At 45.0% G+C, this 16,332-nt stretch overlaps 1 protein-coding gene across 1 annotated transcript in view; it reads left to right on the plus strand.

Moving 5' to 3' along the window:
- LOC115088407 (dynein light chain Tctex-type 1-like) overlaps positions 1 to 16,332 on the plus strand; it is a 51,385-nt gene that overhangs the window by 21,600 nt on the left and 13,453 nt on the right. The window contains exons 2-3 of the mRNA XM_029596643.1: positions 6,683 to 6,724; positions 14,273 to 14,396. Of these exons, the coding sequence (XP_029452503.1) occupies positions 6,683 to 6,724; positions 14,273 to 14,396 (166 nt within the window). The remainder of the gene's footprint in view (positions 1 to 6,682; positions 6,725 to 14,272; positions 14,397 to 16,332) is intronic.

Here is a 16,332-nt window from a genome sequence, read left to right on the forward strand (position 1 = left end):
TTAGTAGTTCGCGGAGAATCTCATTCATGAGATGCTGGAACACAGCAGGGGCATTACACAAGCCGAACGGCATGACCAGGTATTCATAGTGACCGTCCCGGGTGTTGAATGCGGTTTTCCATTCATCCCCGGGATGGATCCGGACCAGATTATAGGCCCCACGTAAGTCCAATTTAGTGAATACACGAGCCCCTTGAAGTCTATCCAGTAGCTCCGGAATCAAGGGCAGCGGGTAGCGGTTCTTTCTGGTAATTGTGTTCAGGCCTCTATAATCAATGCAGGGTCTCAGCGACCCATCCTTTTTCGCTACAAAAAAGAACCCTGCCCCAGCAGGTGATTTGGACGGACGTATGAATCCTTTGGCGAGGTTTTCCTTGATGTACTCGGACATGGCCTTAGACTCGGGCTGGGATAACGGATACACTCTGCCTCGAGGTGGCACCTTACCAGGAAGGAGTTCGATGGCGCAATCGAAAGGGCAGTGTTGAAGTAGTAGTTCCACTCTTTCTTTGGAAAAGACATCAGCGTAATCCCTGTAAGGGCTTGGAAGTACGGGCCCAACATGTGCCAATGAAATAGGTTGAACCACTTCTGTCTTGATACAAGAGTGGAAACAACGCGAACTCCATTGTGTAATTTGTAACTCATCCCATCGAATTACTGGAGAGTGTAATTGCAGCCAAGGCAGGCCGAGAACTACTGGATGTACTGACTTCTCCAAGACCAGGAAGGAAATAGTCTCGTGATGCAGCAACCCGGTCTGAAGGGTGAGAGGAATCGTGGAAACAGAAATACTCCCCGGCAAAGGTGTTCCTTGAATGGACGTAACCCGTAAGGGCGGTTCACGTGGTTGAGTGGCTAACTGAAGTTTCTGGACAAGTTCAAGAGTGATAAAGTTCCCTCCAGCCCCGGAGTCAATGAGAGCCCGCGTCTCAAAGGTCCCTCCAGGGAATTTCAGGGTTATCGGTACCGTACATTGAGGAGCAGCATTAAAACAGCCCAGGAGACACTCCTCAAATACCCCTAGGCGTGCGCGTTTCCCGGCCGCTCTTTACATTGTGAAAGGAAGTGTCCCTTCCCACCACAGTACAGGCAGAGACCTTGGGTGCGGCGGCGGCGTTTCTCTTCCTCAGACAGGGACGTTCTTCCCAATTGCATTGGTTCCTCAGTGGGCGCTTCGGAGTGTGCCCCGGTAGATCGGGAACTTGGTGCCAATGGCTTCGAGAAAACCGGAGCTAGAGATGCTAGACGCCTTTGAGGACGCACCTCCTTTGCCCTCTGTTGAAGGCGTCGGTTGATGCGCCCTGCGAGTTCTATGACCGTGTTAAGATCCTCTGGAAGATCCCTTGCGGCCAATTCGTCTTTGATTCGGCCTGCGAGACCCTCCAGGAAAATGCCACGCAGTGCGTCATCCCGCCATCCTACCTCCAATGCCAGCGTGCGAAATTCCAATGCGTACTCAGACAAGGTACGTGTTCCTTGTCGAAGTTGTAACAACTCGGAAGTCGCCGAGGTCTGGCGGGCGGGCTCGTCGAAGGCTGCTTTGAAATTGGCTACGAAGTTATCAAGACTAGTAAGTGTGGCGTCATTCTTCTCCCACATTGGTGATGCCTAATTGAGTGCCTTCCCATCCAACAGAGAAAAGATGTATGCCACCTTGACGGAGTCAGTAGGGAATTGATTAGGTAACAAGGCAAAACGCACGAAGCACTGATTTAGAAATCCGCGCAACGACCGGAGCAGCCGCCGGTACCGGTGCTGGCGCGGGAGGTTCGGCATCCATACGGGTAGCCATACGTTCCACCGTGGCTACCAACGAATCTAGAACCTGCTGCTGTTGTACCAATCGCTGAGCGAGGCCCGGAATGGCCTGGAGACCAGCGAGGTCTGCCGGATCCATGGCCTTGCAAACTGTTACGACTGCAGAAATCCGGGAGTGGATCCTTGGGCCGACCGGCGTGAGTCAGTCGGGAGGCAGAATACCCGCTGGACGAGCTGGAGTTTCACCTGGAAACCCGTGACCCCTCCAGAGGAGCTGTGGGAGCCCGGGTCGCTAGGACTTAGGAGTCTTCGCCCTGGAAGCCCGAGGTCCCCCCAGGAGAAGCCCGTAGGGACCCGGACCGCTGGGACTTAGGCGAAAGGAGCGACGAGACCAGTCAGCGAAAGCACGGACTGGAATCCCGGCAGGTGGCAGGTGGACTGGAGTGAAGAAACGAACCGGAGTCTGGGCAGGCAGCAGGTCAGCAGAAACGAAGTCACGAACCAAGTTCAGGGCAGGCAAGCAGAAACGAAGTCACGAACCAGGATCAGGGCAGGCAGCAGGCAAGCAGAAACGAAGTCACGAACCAGGGTCAGGGCAGGCAGCAGGCAGGCAGAAACAAAGACACAAACCGGAGTCAAGGCAAACAGAGATCAGGAAGCAAGCAGGACGAGTCCAGAAGTCAGGCAGGCAGGCAAGGTCCAGGAACGAGCAGCAAGGATCAGGAACCAGACTAGCAGGAACAGCAACTAAGGCTCCGAAGAGTGACCGCGTTACAAGGCGATTTGGAGAACTCCAGCGTTCGTTTAAATGCCCCGCCGGTGTGTGACGTCACTCAGGGGCGTCCCAGCACATCCGGGTGCTGGACGCTTAAAACGGCGTTCCTCACGCGCGCGCGTTCCCCTGCTGAGGGGCGGAGTCTTCGGCGATGTCTCCCTCGTGGAGACGCCGCTGCCACGCGGCTTTGGAGGCCCGGAACCCGGCACCATGCGGCGCCCGCGCCGAAGGTAAGAGCCCGGTCACTGCGCTAGTGACCGGGATCGTAACAGATTTCATTCTGATACCTGCCAGAGAAGCTAGTTGTGTATGCGCATTTTCACAGAAACTTCCCTGCTAAGAGCAGTGAGGTGAGGGAGGACAGAAGAGGGAATATCTTCCAGTCACTGATCTGTGACAAACACAAACAGGCCGATACAGAAAGAACTGTGGGAGAGCGGGTGCATCCCTAGTGCCTCCTTATTAGCGAAGAGGTGACGACTGACTCTCTATTTTATCGGCGTCTGTTTGCAAACCTGCTGACAGCCACGGGTTAGGAAAACAGATGCCGGTAAAGTTGAGCGTCCATTTTTTTAACCTGCTGACCGGTGGGCAAATTTTTTTTTTTAATTTTTGGTTCCTCCGACTTAATATTGCTAGGATATTAACTTGGAGAGTGTACAGATATTAATATTGCTAGGATATTAAGTTGGAGAGAGTACAGAAAAGAAGTGTTTTCTGCTTTTCTGTACACTTTTCCGGGTTGCTCAGAATTTAACGTGTTATTATCCCTTACAATATAAGGGGTAATAGATGCATGTCAAAAACGCACGGCCAATTGCACTGTATCGGCCTGAAGGTGAGAGAGCGCACACCCTGCTACATCACAGGTAACTCAGTAGCAGTAACTTGGATTTCCAGAATCAGGATCCCTGTTTCAAAAAGTGACCAGGGTCCAGTTAATTGTAATGTTATAAAAATTGATGAGTCCATTTCTGATGACATTGTAGGGAGCTTGGTTTGGGGGAGAACTACACCCATTCATTTTTGTGGGCTAGGGCTAGGTAGGGCAGGATTATCGGTGGAGTGTGAGTATGGCTAAACTCAGAAGTGAATGCTAATTGACTGATAGAACCTGTCAAAAAAATGTGATGACAAGTGTACCCATTCTGCCATTTACATCTGCTCAGAATGGCAGTCACTGGAAGCATGAATGCCATAAATATGAGAAAAGACTGACATGGATCCAGGGTGACGAGAATTTTCATAATGAAAAAATAAATCTCTGACAGCCGGGTCTGTATTTTTCTGCAGTTATTGCAACAGAGACTTTCATTAGCATGTGGGTCTGTATAACTAGAGAAGGCCCTGGCCACCTAAAGATGGCTGGGAGGACCATAAAGGGGATGCATATTTATGGATTCTTGATGGAGTCTAAGTGTGAGGCACTAGGAGCTTGATCCCCTGACTCTGGATTTGGGAGGCTGCAGCTCTCCTGGGTGAGCTCCTGGTGGCAAGATAGGAAGTAATGGTCCAGTAGTAGACTTGTCCTTCTAACACACCTGGTTTGTTTTTTTTTATTTTTTATTTATGCAATTTTCAAATATATTTACATCATATAGCAGAGGAATAATAAGAGATACACACAAATTATTACATAACAGGAAAACATATCCTAAAGGAAATAGTGTTACACATTAAACTTGGATCTCTTAATCAAATAGGAAATCTGGGACCTAGATGTACTTCCAGCCAATAAGGAGCTCTTAAACATATAAATTTATCTAATAGAGGAATAAACCTACATAGAGTTGCACCTCCCTATATTTTCAAATTGGAGCCTAGCACCTCATCCTTTACCATCTAAGAACCCCCTGAGTTGCTCTGGTTCATAGAAAATATATTTATCTTCCTGATATTTCAAAAAACATTTGCATGGATATCTCAACACTACAGAGGCAACCCGACGTATTGCCTCTGGTCTCATAAGCAAAAACCTTTTTCTATGCTCCTGCGTGGAGCGCACAATATCTGGATAAATCCAGACCGAATAACCATAGTATTTAACTGTTCTATTTCTAAAGAAAAACTTTAGAACAAGGTTCCTATCTTGCTCAAATGCAAACGTTACCAGTAATATACCTCTAGTTTTAATTTCAGTATTTAATGATAGTTCAATCAACTCTGAGGTGTTCGAAGATTGCTGGGATTGATGTTGTATTTCCTCTCCTTCTCCCGTAGCTACCTCCAATTTCTTTGAAACAAAAAAAGCTTTCGATACAACAGGAAGAATTTCTTTAGGGATCTTTAAAATTTCCAACATATACTCTTTAAACATCTCAGCTGGATTTAATCTCCTTACCACCGGAAAGTTCACAATCCGCAGATTTAAATAGCGGAGCGAATTCTCAATGTTCTCAAATTTTCTTTCCGAATTGATCCCAGCTTTTACCAAAGTTCCTTGTACTTTTTCCAAATTAATAACTTTCTCCTCCTTTCTCTTTATATTCTCCTGTTGTATATTCAACACCTTTTCTGTATTCAAACCTCTTTTATTAGATTCAAGGAATGCTTGTGTTAGAGTAGTCACAGCAGATTCAATCGACACCATTGCTTTCCACAAAGTGTCCAACGTAACTACAGGAGGCTTTTGCAGAGAAAATACCGGTTTAGTTTGCAATTTTACCAGTTCTTGAAGTGCTGTATCTCCACTGATGTCCCGTGCCGGCAAAGCTCTATGGGGTATCGGGGTTGAGGTCGCCATCCCCTCCACTGCTCCCTCAACTCCTCTGTTCGCCATTTCCTCGCCGTCTCCGTCGGATTGTCGGGGGGGGGGGGCCGCTCACTCCTCTCCTCTTGCGGTTCTCGCGATGTTTCCTCTCCCTCCTTTCCAATCCGATCTCCCGGCAATGGTGGCGTTACAGGAGCCCCTGGGCTGAGCGAAATATCCTCGACCATAGGGTTCAGCCCGAGCTCCTGGGCTTCTCCCTCTGCGGTCTTCGCTCCCGGCGTAGTAGGGGTAAGGTTAAAGAAGCTCTCAATCTTAGCCTGTTGACTTCCTTCTTCTTTTACATTCAGAATCTCTTTCAGACGAGCTTTACGCTTCGTATGAGGCATTATAATTGCAAGTAAAAACTGTAGTAACCAGGTATTTTAAATTCCAGAGACAGGCTTAGCTGGACCGTTCTTATCTGCTTCTCATATGTCGGCCATCTTGGTCGCCCTAACACACCTGTTTTAAGTGTTAACCAGCAGAGAGTTCTTTCCTCACCTGTGGGGCTGGGTCTGACAAGGGCAGTGTTGCAACTTATTGAGCTACTGGGAACTCACACTTCACTTATCCACTAAGGGAATCCTGTTTGGCTGACTTGTTTTCTCCTTCCTACATATTATAAGTCAGGAACCTGTGTTATGTTCAACACTTTATTTCTTCATTACAACTTTTGTGGTGAAGTAATCCTTTTGAGTCTTTGCCTGAATCAGACCCTGATACTAAGATGATGTAATTAATGGTTCAACACACACTCACTAGCCACTATTCCTCTTATGATATTTTTTTCTCTCACATTATTTATTTCCCCCTTTGCTTTCACACAGTCAGTCCCATGTTGAGACCCAATCATCATGATTTCTCCTACACTTCCTATTAAAAGAAGGTAACATCCTGATGCCTTTCTCCTTGAAAAACTTAGGCTTGCATGATCATGACAGTCAGGTTCTCCTCCTGTTCTTCAGGTTTCTTTTTGTAGTTACAGTCTTATAAACCTAATCTTCAGAAAATACCTAGGTTAGGGGCAGAGTTTTAGATCATTTCCTGATCACAAATTTGTTTTTTTATTCATCTGCTTTTTTGTACAATTTCAAACGTTCAGTTTCATCTGTAAGTGCATAAGTATACTGCAGAATGTACAGTTAGCTGAATTGTCACACCCAACTTACATTTGTTTAACTTGATACTATTACCTGTAAAGCTAGTCCAGCTTTTTTAGGTGGTCATTTACAGAAAGAAGGGACAGTAAAGCTTGCTTATGCAGTAACAGTTTTTAATTGTTACACGTCCATTTTCTCAATTTAGTCTTTTGATTATGAGAAATTGTATAGGGTAAAAACTGGATTTAAAAATTTGAAATAATTTTGAAATTTCAACCCTTGTTTTTTTCCCCTCAGACTACTTTTATCGTTGATGAAATAAGCAATATCATTAAAGACGTAAGTGATGGTTTTATGTTCTATATCTTGTCTTTTCTGAGGTTGCCATCATTATTCACATGTTACAAAATACAGTGTCCGCGCACACATGCGTGCTGGATTGTAACATCCACACTCGCATGTGCAAGTGGCCCACGACTCACATTAAATTAAGTGTGGCGATGCAGTCGCCCTTTTTCACAGTTCCCTAACCTTATCCTTCTTTCCTCTTCCCCTCTCCCCTCCGACTCCTAATCTAATCCTACCTAGACCCAATTTTTTTATTTTATACTTAATGCTCCTCGGGAGCAGAAGTAAACCCCGAGTGCCAGCCAACTGCTGGTCACGCTGACCCAGCCTGCCCCTCGCCATGCCCCCCCTGGCCCGCACCTTTGGAAAAGCCCGGCACTTTGGCGCATAATGGGGGTTATGTGTGTGGCCGGGCCCTTCCGAAAATGCACTGCGCATTACCCCCGTAATTCACGCATGCAGGGCTTTTAAAATTTACTTGTTAATATGTGCACATTGGGGTAAATTTTAAAAGCTACGCGCGGGCGTTCATGTGCGCACGCTACCCGGCGCGCACACATGGATGCTCGATTTTATAACATGTGCGCGCAGGTGCACGCATGTTATAAAATAGGGGGTCGGCACGCGCAAAGGGGTTCACAATTGTGCCCCCTGCGTGTGCCGACGCTCATGGCCTTCACCTGTTCCCTCCCAGGCCGCTCCGATTTCGGAGCGGCCTGGAAGGGAACTTCCTAACCCCCTAACCTAACCTCCCTTCCCCTTCCCCTAACCATCTTGCCCCCTAGCCCTATCCTACCCCCTCAACCTTTATCCTACCTCTTGCACTGCCTCCAGGCAGGCACAAATTGCGCGAGCCAGCAGCCTGCCAGCACGCGATCCTCCGAGACAACGGCAAATGGCTGCAGTGCCAGAGGCCTCAGGCCCCGCCCCGGACCTCCCCACCGCTTTTTCAAAGCCCCCAGACTTAGACGCATCCCGGGGCTTTACGCGCGTAGCCAGGCCTTTGTAAAATAGGCCCGGCGCGCGTAACCCAATTTATGTGCATAGGGCTTTGAAAATCTGGCCCATTATTTTCTCCCCAACCAATTATGCCTTTACAAATGCCTCTTTTTCCTTCAGTGAAAAGTATGCATGTTGTGAAATTGTCTATGTATATAAGCCAATTAAAAATCCACTTAGGGGGCTTCAGCTATTCTACTGTCATTAACCCCCTTTTTAACTACATAGTTCCTTTGAAAATGTAAACCTTTATACACTGGAGCTTGACAGATTTTCATATCAAATATCAAAAGTTAAAAAGCAAAGTTGCTTTCCTGTAATCAGGATTCTACATAGACAGCAGGATAAATTAAACCAGCCAGTGACATCATCCGATGGTGTCAACACAGACCCTGCTCTCTGAGCTCAGAAGTATTTCTGAGCCTGCATAGCAGATTCTGCAAGCAATTTCTGCCTCATGAGCAACTAAGTCTCTTCCAGAGCTTAAGCTTAAACTGAGTAGTCTGCTCTCCAGGAAGGTGGGGTGGGTAATAAAAGTATGAGTGATGGGTGCCCTGAGAGGAGTCGATTGAGTGAGCTGCTCTGTTATTGAGAGTTACTGCGGTGTTTTTCCCTGAGTTTCCTTATTTTTTCTCTCTTTAAAATACAAAGAACAATGCCAGCGAAAGGAAGGGAAAAATCAGAGTGTTTCCCTCTATCTATATCGACGCAATTAACGGAGCAGAGACTTATTACTTTCACGACTCCGGGAGCAGTGAGAGACGGGGGGAGTAGCCTCGCTGCAGCGTCGGTTGGAGGAGACTCTGCCCCCGCCTGAGGCAGAGGTGTCCCTCAGCCCCCCCGAAAACAGACCACCAGCTGAGAGGGATACATCATCGCTGGAGGACTTGCAGGAGACGCCGAGTGATGATGTCGGCGTCTCAGGAATGCAGAGCGGCCGGAGGTGTCAAGGGAGCCCTCTGGGGAAACTTTGGGAGCGGCTGGTCGAACGGAGACCACACCAACACCAACTTTGCCGGTGGAACAAATAACAGCCCCTATTAGGCCAGCGGTGGTCACGATGGAGACTCTATGGGACCTTACAGCTGGTTTGTCAGTGGCAGTTAGAACTAGCAATCTAAAAATGGAACAATTGGCTACCTCTTTGAACACAAAGATTATTGAACAAAGTCAGTCCCTGCATAATGTTCAAACTAAAGTAGAAAAAATGGAATTGGAAATAAAAAATATCCAAGAATTCAACCAGGCTACCATAAAAGACAGGACAGCATTGTCCCGAAGACTAGAACTTTTAGAGAACTGGAACCAGAGATTAAATCTCAGGTTAATTAAGTTTCCGAAAATAATGGGAGAAATACCCATAGTGTCCTTCAAAAGATATCTTCGGGAGACCCTTCTAATGACGGACACTGAAATTCCTCCAATTAATAAGGTTTATTTTATTCCCTGTTTAATAGCGGAAAGGGGGGAAACTGTGGGTTTAGAGCAAAATCAGATTGATATGGATTATTTAACAATGTTTCTTGAATCCTCTGCAATTGAAACTATTGAATGTTCCACATTGATTGTGTCTTTAGTAGCAGAACAGGATGTCAGTAAAATTATGACCAGATATTTTAGAAATGTAAATACCCCCTTTCATGGGTTAACGATACGTATGTTTCCAGACATTTCTAAAATAATGCAAGAAAGGCGTAAGGGCTTTCTTGCAATGAGGCAGGAGACGGTATCATTATAAATTGTAAATGTGTTGTCAAAAAGGGAAACTATTGTTTTATAATTTTCGCCCCAGAACAATTAAGGACTTTCATTGATTCTTTTCCTATTGATAGTAATACATAGAGCCTCAGAAAAGAAATAGCCCTGCTTTTAGCTCAGGGCTATACCAATTCCTTTAAGTTTCTTTTTCCTTTTGTTAACTCCTCTTAATCTGATCCCCACAATGGATAGTGTGTTGAGAAAATGAAAGTAAAACATTTGGACTACGGATATATTTGATTATTTAATATTCATATAAGGCTGTAATGCTTAATCTACCTTTTCTTTTGAAAAAATACTTTATTTGTATTGTTTAAAATTTAAAAAAAAAAAGGTATGAGTGATTTATCCTGCTGTCTATGGAGAACCCTAGTTACAGGTAAGCAGCTTTGCTTTCTCTGTGAACAATATTAAATCAGCCATAACCAGTGGGGCAACCCAAGCTGAGGACTGCCTTGTGGCGCAACTATTGACAACCCAGACCTCATCCAGTGGAGAGTGGACTACTGGGTGAGCACAGAAACATATCGGCAGAAAAGACCATACACCTATCTAGTCTTCCCACCCACACAACTGTTCAGCTCTGCAATCCCTATCACTCACTCAGAGATCTCCCATGCTAGACCTACTGGGAGACTGTTCCATACATCTACCACAACTTCTGTAAAGAAATACTTCCTTAGATTACTACTGAGTCTTATCTTCTTCCACCCTCATCCCATGACCTTGTTCCATTCGCCTTTGTACTGAGAGACCCACCTCCTGTGCATTGATACCTGTGAGCTATTTAAATGATTCTTATCGTATCTCACTTTTCCGCTAGGTCAGTGGTTTTCAACCTTTTTCCCATCTAGACGCTCACATGTGTGACACACTGCTCATTACAATTCACTGCAGAAATAAAAAATAAAGGTCCAGTATTATTTTTATTGTTAACAATGACACAAAGGAAAGATAAGTACTCTGTCTGAACAGAAATTGCATAAATAGTAAACATCCCATACCAAAACACCAATTTCCAGCACATAAACAGTAACCACCTTTCCTAAGAAAAAGCAACACTAAAAATATTACACCAGGCCTTAAGACACCAATACACCTCCTATTAGGAAAACAGACCAAGTCAGGCTACTATAGAGACCTACACAGAAACTACAAGCCAGCAGAATACCTAACCTGAATCACATGTGCTGATCCCACCTAACAAAAAATAAAGAGACCATAAAGCATAATTAGAAATACGCAGACAAAAACTGAACTGGAAACTGCAATAAGCCAGAGAGATTGTAAGCAGTGTAACAAAGGAAAAAGAGAAATTTCATCAGTCCTCAAAACAAATCAAGAAATATAAAATCAATAGCAGTAAAATCATACTAACAAAAAAGAACACATTTCAAAATAGCTGATGAATGGAATATCCAATAATTAAAAACCTATATCAAAAATTTCTAGATACCAATAAAATATTTCAGAATAGCAGACACAAAGACCCAATAATGAAAAATATGGATAAAAAAACGCTTTGCTCTGCATACCTGGGAACGTTTGATAACCAGGTGCCCTGAGACTGTTTTGAATTCGCAGAAATAGGGATGGTTTGCTTGCAACTTTCTCCTCTCTCTCACTGGCTCTCAATCACAAACATATACACTTGCTTTTTCTCTCACTCATATAGGCTCTTAATCACACATTTACACACATGCCGTCTCTTTCTTTCATTTACACACAGGCTCTCAATCACATACTCACATGCTTTCTCACCTACACAGGCTTTCAATCACACATAGGCACACAAGCTCTTTTGCACTGGAAGTGGACCCTTGGCCTGGTGCAGGATTGGTAGGCCCTCCGGTCGAACCCAGAGGATGCCTGCCACCAGGAGGTGGAGTACAGGAGGAGACCGAGGATAGCTGGAGCTTCGCCAATAGGAGATGGTCTTAGGTGGGCCTCGCAGAATCTCCAGGAGAGAGGCGCAGAGGAATGCCCACCACGAACAAGGATGTGCGGTCAATGTCCAAGGAGGAAGGCCCTGAGGTCACGGAAGACTGGCATAGAGAATCCAAGTGGATAGTGATCAGACATTGTCGATGGAGAAGCAATGGTCAGTACCGTGAGATCAGTCTGGAGGGTACTACCAGGAGACGTGGTCAAGGAGAAGCAATGGTCAGTACCGTGAGATCAGTCCGGAGGGTACTACCAGGGAAAGGAGAGACACTGGAACAGGAGACACTGGAACGGAGCCCTAGGAACGAGAGACAACACCGAGGTGTTAGGCCAAAGAAGTAGTGCTCGATGAAGGTCCTGCTGGACCGATGCACCCGCCACCTGGGAAGGAGCCAACAGTACTCCAGGAATGGTCAGCAGAGGAGACGATCCGGGGCGAGCAACTATCAGGCAAGGAGTGACCTGATTCAAAGGCAAAAGTAGACTGACTACCGAGCCCTTTTGTAGGGCTAAGGAGTCAACTCCCTGGGAGGAGCTTACAGGTGGGGCCTGGGGCGGATCCAGCCGCGGGCCCTTTAAATCCGAGAGGAAGACGCGGGCCCGCCCCTAAGAGGAGCAGGAGGAGGGCAATGCAGGACCAAGGACAGCGGCGTCCTTCCGCTGTGGAGAACAAAGGGAGGAGATGAAGCAGGCTTCGACTAGGCCCAACATTGGAGCAACAGCGTCAGCAGCCCCATGCCGCGCTGGACACTCCAGAGGTGGCGGCTGCCGCAAGAGAGCATGTGCTCACAGCGCGCAGTGCTGAAGAGCAATATGGGCGGTCCGGGGCGGCTCCAGGCCGCGGGAAAGGCCCCGGCTTTCTGTGGTCTCTGGGCCGTGAAGGTAAGTGCCTCCCGTGGCTCCAGCCGTGGGAGGAGCGCAACCTATCAACACCACAGCGACCTGACTACCTCTGCTCTGCCAGCCTGTCTTGCCCCTACCAAAACCACAGGGACCAGACTACCTCAGCTCTGCCAGCCTGTCTTGCCCCTATCAAAACCACAGGGACAAGACTACCTCAGCTCTGCCAGCTAGTCTTGCCCCTATGAAAACCATAGGGACCAGACTACCTCAGCTCTGCCAGCCTGTCTTGCCCCTATCAAAACTACAGGGACAAGACTACCTCAGCTCTGCCAGCCTGTCTTGCCCCTATGAAAACCATAGGGACCAGACTACCTCAGCTCTGCCAGCCTGTCTTGCCCCTATCAAAACTACAGGGACTAGACTACCTTCGCTCTGACAACCTGTCTTGCCCCTATCAACTTTCTGCCACTCTGCCTTGCTGCCATACACCAGATGACTCTATTCCTTGTGGTGTTGCCACCTCATGGTTCCTCAGTGTGTTGATGCTAGTCTTTCTTTGCTGCTTGTCCCTTTATTGTCGCCTTGTGGTTTTTTATGACACCGACAGTTGCTCAGCAGCGCATGGTTCGGAGAGATGTATCTTTAAAGGATACTAATGATGCATTAGAATTAGGGCATCCCGACAGTGAGGTTCCAATAATTAGAAAAGTAGTCCAAGTGCCTGTAACTAAAAACTCACCTGAGCTAAAAAATTCTAACTTATCCCTATCAATTAAAAAGCAGAATAAAAATACAAACAAAAAACAAACTTTGAAATGTTTGTATGCTAATGCCAGAAGTCTAAGAAGTAAGATGGGAGAATTAGAATGTATAGCAGTAAATGATGACATAGACTTAATTGGCATCTCAGAGACATGGTGGAAAGAGGATAACCAATGGGACAGTGCTATACCGGGGTACAAATTATATCGCAATGACAGAGAAGAGCAGTCGGGAGGAGGTGTGGCGCTTTATGTCCGGGATGGCATAGAGTCCAACAGGATAAACATCCTGCATGAGACTAAATACAAAATTGAATCTTTATGGGTAGAAATCCCTTGTGTGTCAGGGAAGACTACAGTGATAGGGGTATACTACCGTCCACCTGGTCAAGATGGTGAGATGGACAGTGAAATGCTAAGAGAAATTAGGGAAGCTAACCAAATTGGTAGCGCAGTAATAATGGGAGACTTCAATTACCCCAATATAGACTGGGTAAATGTATCATCGGGTCACGCTAGAGAGATAACGTTCCTGGATGGAATAAATGATAGCTTTATGGAGCAATTGGTTTAGGAACCGACGCGAGAGGGAGCAATTTTAGATCTAATTCTCAGTGGAGCACAGGACTTGGTGAGAGAGGTAACGGTGGTGGGGCCGCTTGGCAATAGTGATCATAATAAACCAAGAAGAAAGCTAGTTTGGGAAGAGCACCCCAAGGATCCAAAAAAGGGCACCAAAAATTTCCTGATAAGTTGTGAGGGTTGCTTTATTAAGATAGCTTTTCCCAAATTCTGTGGCTGAACTCTGGCTATTTCATTTGTTGATTTTCTGGTTTTTTTTCTGGGCTATGGCAAGTAGGCATGACTGCATCGTTGATAAGTGATCTAGAAATATTTTAAATAAATAAATTAGGGGTATGGCAGCTAGGCATGAGGCAGCAAGTCCCCAATGGTGGTATTAAGGGTATTACACAAAAAGAAGGTAATAGAGTCAACAACCCCTATTTAAATACAAGAAATGCAACCCAAAAAAATCAGAAAAAAGAAAAGCATTTTACTGTATTAGCTAAAAAGCTGTGTACACTAATCCTTGACTGTTAAATGCTGTTAGTCTTGAAAGTCACAAAAATGAGCTTTTCCTTTTAATTTTTTCTGATGAAAATGTGAAATGCAAAACTTTAACAGTGAATGGCAACTTTATTAGAAGTGGCACTGACCATTAATATGTTTTTAGGCCATAGAATGTACAATTGGTGGTAGTATTTTCCATCCGAACAGAGTAAATCATTGGAGTACGACTGTGGTAGAAACAGCTCTGAGTCAACTAACAAAACTCGAAAAGCCTTTCAAGTACATTGGTAAGTGTCTCTTTGTTTATCAGATATTGCATTGACATCTGTTCATAAGATCTGTAACTAAAAGAAAAAGGGTTGGGGACTTTTCAAAATTGTCTGCAGGTACTTTTACCCACAGATTTTGTACCAGTTCTCAAAGAGAATGGACATTCTTATTTTCCCTTTGAAAGCAGTGGATCCTAATAGAAATGGACATGCAACAAAAGAAGTAATGTGAGATCAAGCTCCATAGAGTTATATGAGATGCAAATCCCCCTGAAGAAGCCTGTGTTTGGTTGAAATGAGGGACCTTTGTTGGGACTTTTAAAGTGATTTGATTCAGTCCATCTGAATCATTACCCATGAAAACCTTCTCCATTACGGGTACCTCCCCAACATCCTCTTCAGTAAACACTGAAGCAAAGAAATCATTTAATCTTTCCGCGATGGCCTTATCTTCTCTAAGTGCCCCTTTAACCCCTCGATCATCTAACGGTCCAACTGACTCCCTCACAGGCTTTCTGCTTCGGATATATTTAAAAAAGTTTTTACTGTGAGTTTTTGCCTCTACAGCCAACTTCTTTTCAAATTCTCTCTTAGCCTGTCTTATCAATGTCTTACATTTAACTTGCCAATGTTTATGCTTTATCCTATTTTCTTGTGTTGGATCCTTCTTCCAATTTTTGAATGAAGATCTTTTGGCTAAAATAGCTTCTTTCACCTCCCCTTTTAACCATGCCGGTAATTGTTTTGCCTTCTTTCCACCTTTCTTAATGTGTGGAATACATCTGGACTGGAAAAGGAACAGTGTGCAAATCCAAGGCTCTCGTGCTAAACTTTCAAAAGGGAAACTTTGATAAAATGAGAAAAATTGTTAGAAAAAAACTGAAAGGAGCAGCTACAAAAGTAGAAAATGTCCAAGAGGCATGGTCATTGGGATGTTTTGTCCCCAGAAAAGAAATGTGGAAAAGGACAAAAATACAGGTTTCACTACCACTGTATCTATTCTATAGTTCTTTTTCTTCTAGCCCTCCAGAATTCCAGCCTGTTTCTCCTACCCTGTTTGGAGGTTGATTATATTGGGGAGGTTTTTCCACAAAAGCCCTCAGTCAGAAGGAAAAAATATAGGCACCAAAGAAAAAAAAATTGTTTAAGAGAAACTATTTTGATATTCTGAATGTGATAAACGTTGCAGTAGTGAGAATGAACTTATGCAAAGCCAGAAAATGAGGACATAGAACAGCCAGAGTTCAGCTACAGAACATGGGAAAAACGTTCTAAATAAAGCAACCCCTCACAACTTACCAAGAAAAATAAAGCACTCATTAAAAACAAATTACATGTTCGGAATGTGATAAGTTTCATTCAGAAAGCCCATTTCACAAGAAAATCATAATTCTACCCAGCAACTAGATCATGTTAAAGCAGGGTATGCAATTAAAGCTTATGTAAAGAAAATGGTACTTATCACAGTTCATTCTCTTATATTGAATCTGACAATTGGATATTTTATTAGCATGTAAGCGTTTGTATCGGTCTTATTTGTTGTGTTTTCTCAAGAGGACATGCATTGGTGGTAAACTGCTGACTTTTCATAAGTAGGGCTATTGAGCCTGGAAGTAGAAGGAGTTTGAGTTGCTGTTACTGACATGACACTAGAACCAGAATATCTTTTTTGTAGGGTGAGTTGTATGGGGAATGTCGTAATTCTGCTTTACATCCATTATTGTGGGTCAGGGGGGTTCCCGTGGATGCAAACTGTACTTTTACATCTAGCCCAGTGACGATCATGGGTCAGGGTGTCATGCATGTGAGAACCATCTGTCAGGTGTGTCCCGACAGAAAAAAGGTTGAGAACCACTGCTCTAGGCAGCAAATGATAGATCTTAGGTGTTGTGACCGGCAGCAAGTCAGTCTCCTTCTCAACGTTGAGATAGAGATGTGTATACAATGGAGGCAG

The sequence above is a fragment of the Rhinatrema bivittatum genome, chromosome 3, assembly GCF_901001135.1.
Source record: "Rhinatrema bivittatum chromosome 3, aRhiBiv1.1, whole genome shotgun sequence".
In the NCBI taxonomy this organism is placed as follows: Eukaryota; Metazoa; Chordata; class Amphibia; order Gymnophiona; family Rhinatrematidae; genus Rhinatrema; species Rhinatrema bivittatum.